General features: G+C 52.2%; 1 protein-coding gene across 1 annotated transcript; it reads left to right on the top strand.

Moving 5' to 3' along the window:
- The first annotated feature begins 1,071 nt into the window (after positions 1 to 1,071).
- Positions 1,072 to 1,457, top strand: LOC149991827 (cytochrome c oxidase subunit 6B2). Its single transcript, XM_090265085.1, has one exon. It carries the CDS (start codon positions 1,133 to 1,135, stop codon positions 1,388 to 1,390), a length of 258 nt encoding a protein of 85 aa, XP_090121211.1. The 5' UTR covers positions 1,072 to 1,132; the 3' UTR covers positions 1,391 to 1,457.
- The last annotated feature ends 536 nt before the right edge of the window (positions 1,458 to 1,993 follow it).

The following is a 1,993-nucleotide window of genomic DNA, read 5'->3' as shown; positions in this document are numbered from 1 at the left end:
GGCAAAAGGGTGACTGAATGTCCTTTTGATGTCATGTTGCATTACTGTCCAGCAGGTCTTCCCAAGGATTATTTCATTCTCTGGAGTATGGGTCTTTGTTGGATATACTACTTTCTATTGATTAGGATTCATACTCTGTAAAATGACATATTGTATATTTTTGTACAACAGAGATGTCTAATAGAAATGATAACGCCAAGGGTTATGGGTTTATTGGTCTCTAGGATAGTAAGTTTAATTGCTAAATTGAAACTTATGTCAGCCTGTTTTTTTTTAAAGATTTTATTTATTTACTTTTAGAGAGAGGGGAAGGAAGGGAGGTAGAAAGAGAGGGAGAGAAACATCAATCTGTGGTTGCCTCTCGTGCACCGCCAACCAGGGACCTGGCCTGCAACCCAGGCATGTGCCCTGACTGGGAATCGAACCGGCAACCCTTTGATTCACAGACTGGCGTCAAAATTTACATACCCTAGCCCTGGCTGCTGTGGCTCAGTGGATTGAGCATCGGCCTGTGAGGCAAGGGTCGCTGGTTTGATTCCCAGTCAGGGCAGGCGCGAGTGAGAGGCAACCACACAGTAAAAAAAAAAAATTTACATACCCTCTCCCGTTCATCGCCCCCCCCACTAGAACTCACTGGGACTTCCAGCCATATCTCTTGTTTTGAAAACCCTCTCCCATGCTATTCCCCTTCATCTCTATAATCCTGCCTCCCTTGTGAGTCCCACCTGTCACCAGTGATCTAATCTTACTCTTAACTTACAAGGTCCTTTTATAGCAAATTCCTCAGTACCAGACCCCATCCAGAGAATGGCCTGGGCAGAGACTATCTCAGTCTGGGAAAAAGAAACCCAGACTATACATTTAGGAGGTTCCCAGAACATCTACAGGGCACTCAGTACAGGCACATCTCCGACAAATCTCAGACCTGCCTACTGCCTTCATCTTCAGGACCTTGCCTCCTACGAGTCCTTGTCAACTTTGTCAGAGGGACCATCAATACAGCTGCGGGGGCACCCGGACGGAGCCGCAAGCCCAGCGACGCGCCGACAAGACGGGTGGGGTCGGGGCTGGGTTTCGGGGTGCGGATCGGGCACGGAGCCCCTGCTGCCCGCAGGTGCCTCTGACTCAGAGCATGTCCGACGAGAAGCCCTGCAAGGGGCGATGGCGCACGCCGCCCTTCGACCCGCGCTTCCCCAACCAGAACCAAACCCGCAACTGCTACCAGAACTTCCTGGACTACCACCGCTGCGTGAAGAAAATGAACCGGCGCGGGAAGAGCACGCAGCCCTGCGAGTATTACTTCCACGTGTACCACTCGCTGTGCCCCATCAGCTGGGTGCAGCGCTGGACGGAGCAGATCCAGTCGGGGACCTTCGCGGGCAAAATCTGACGGTCTGCGCTTGCGGCTGCCCCGAGGGGCCGACCCCAGTACCCCATCGCCTCGTCTGCTGGAGACCTAACCCCAGCTCCCCACCCCCAGTCTCTTAAGCCCCAAATAAAGCTATGTTGTCGCCTGTGGAAAAAAAAAAAGAAAAAAAGAAAAAAACAAATACAGCTGCAGCGCAGGCAGCCCACACCCTCATGCTCCTGTTTATTCCTCGGTACCAATCCCTGCCAGCACAAGAAACTTCGGAGTTACAGACATGGAGGGAAATGTACACTCTTAAGTGTTATAGCAACAGGGGAGTCCAAAAACAAACCCCAGAGTTTGCAGCTTGGAGGGAGCAGGAAGCAGCTTGCAGGATGCCCTTGCATGGCTGGAGCTAGCGGCTGGAAACATTGTTGCAAAGAGCCGCTCTACTTCCAAGGTTCCGGAAGATGGGAGGGATCTTGGACTGTGGGCTGGTACGGAAGAAACAGACAGAGCCTACGTGGGGTTCTGTGAATGGTCAGGACGGTTTGCAACACCCACTTCGTGAGAGGACGCAGGGGGAGAGAGGAGGAGGGAGGAAGACAGAAGCAGCTGCCGGCATTTTGGGCTGGCTGTGTCTCC

Source organism: Furipterus horrens, unplaced genomic scaffold (assembly GCF_987537825.1).
Source record: "Furipterus horrens unplaced genomic scaffold, mFurHor1.1.pri manual_scaffold_17, whole genome shotgun sequence".
Lineage (NCBI taxonomy): Eukaryota > Metazoa > Chordata > Mammalia > Chiroptera > Furipteridae > Furipterus > Furipterus horrens.
Note: the sequence above shows the minus strand (reverse complement) of the source record. Positions and strands in the feature narration are given on the sequence as shown.

Excerpts from the sequence above, each read along its gene's own strand:
- LOC149991827 (XM_090265085.1), top strand. The coding sequence starts at position 1,133 with ATGTCCGACGAGAAGCCCTGCAAGGGGCGATGGCGCACGCCGCCCTTC.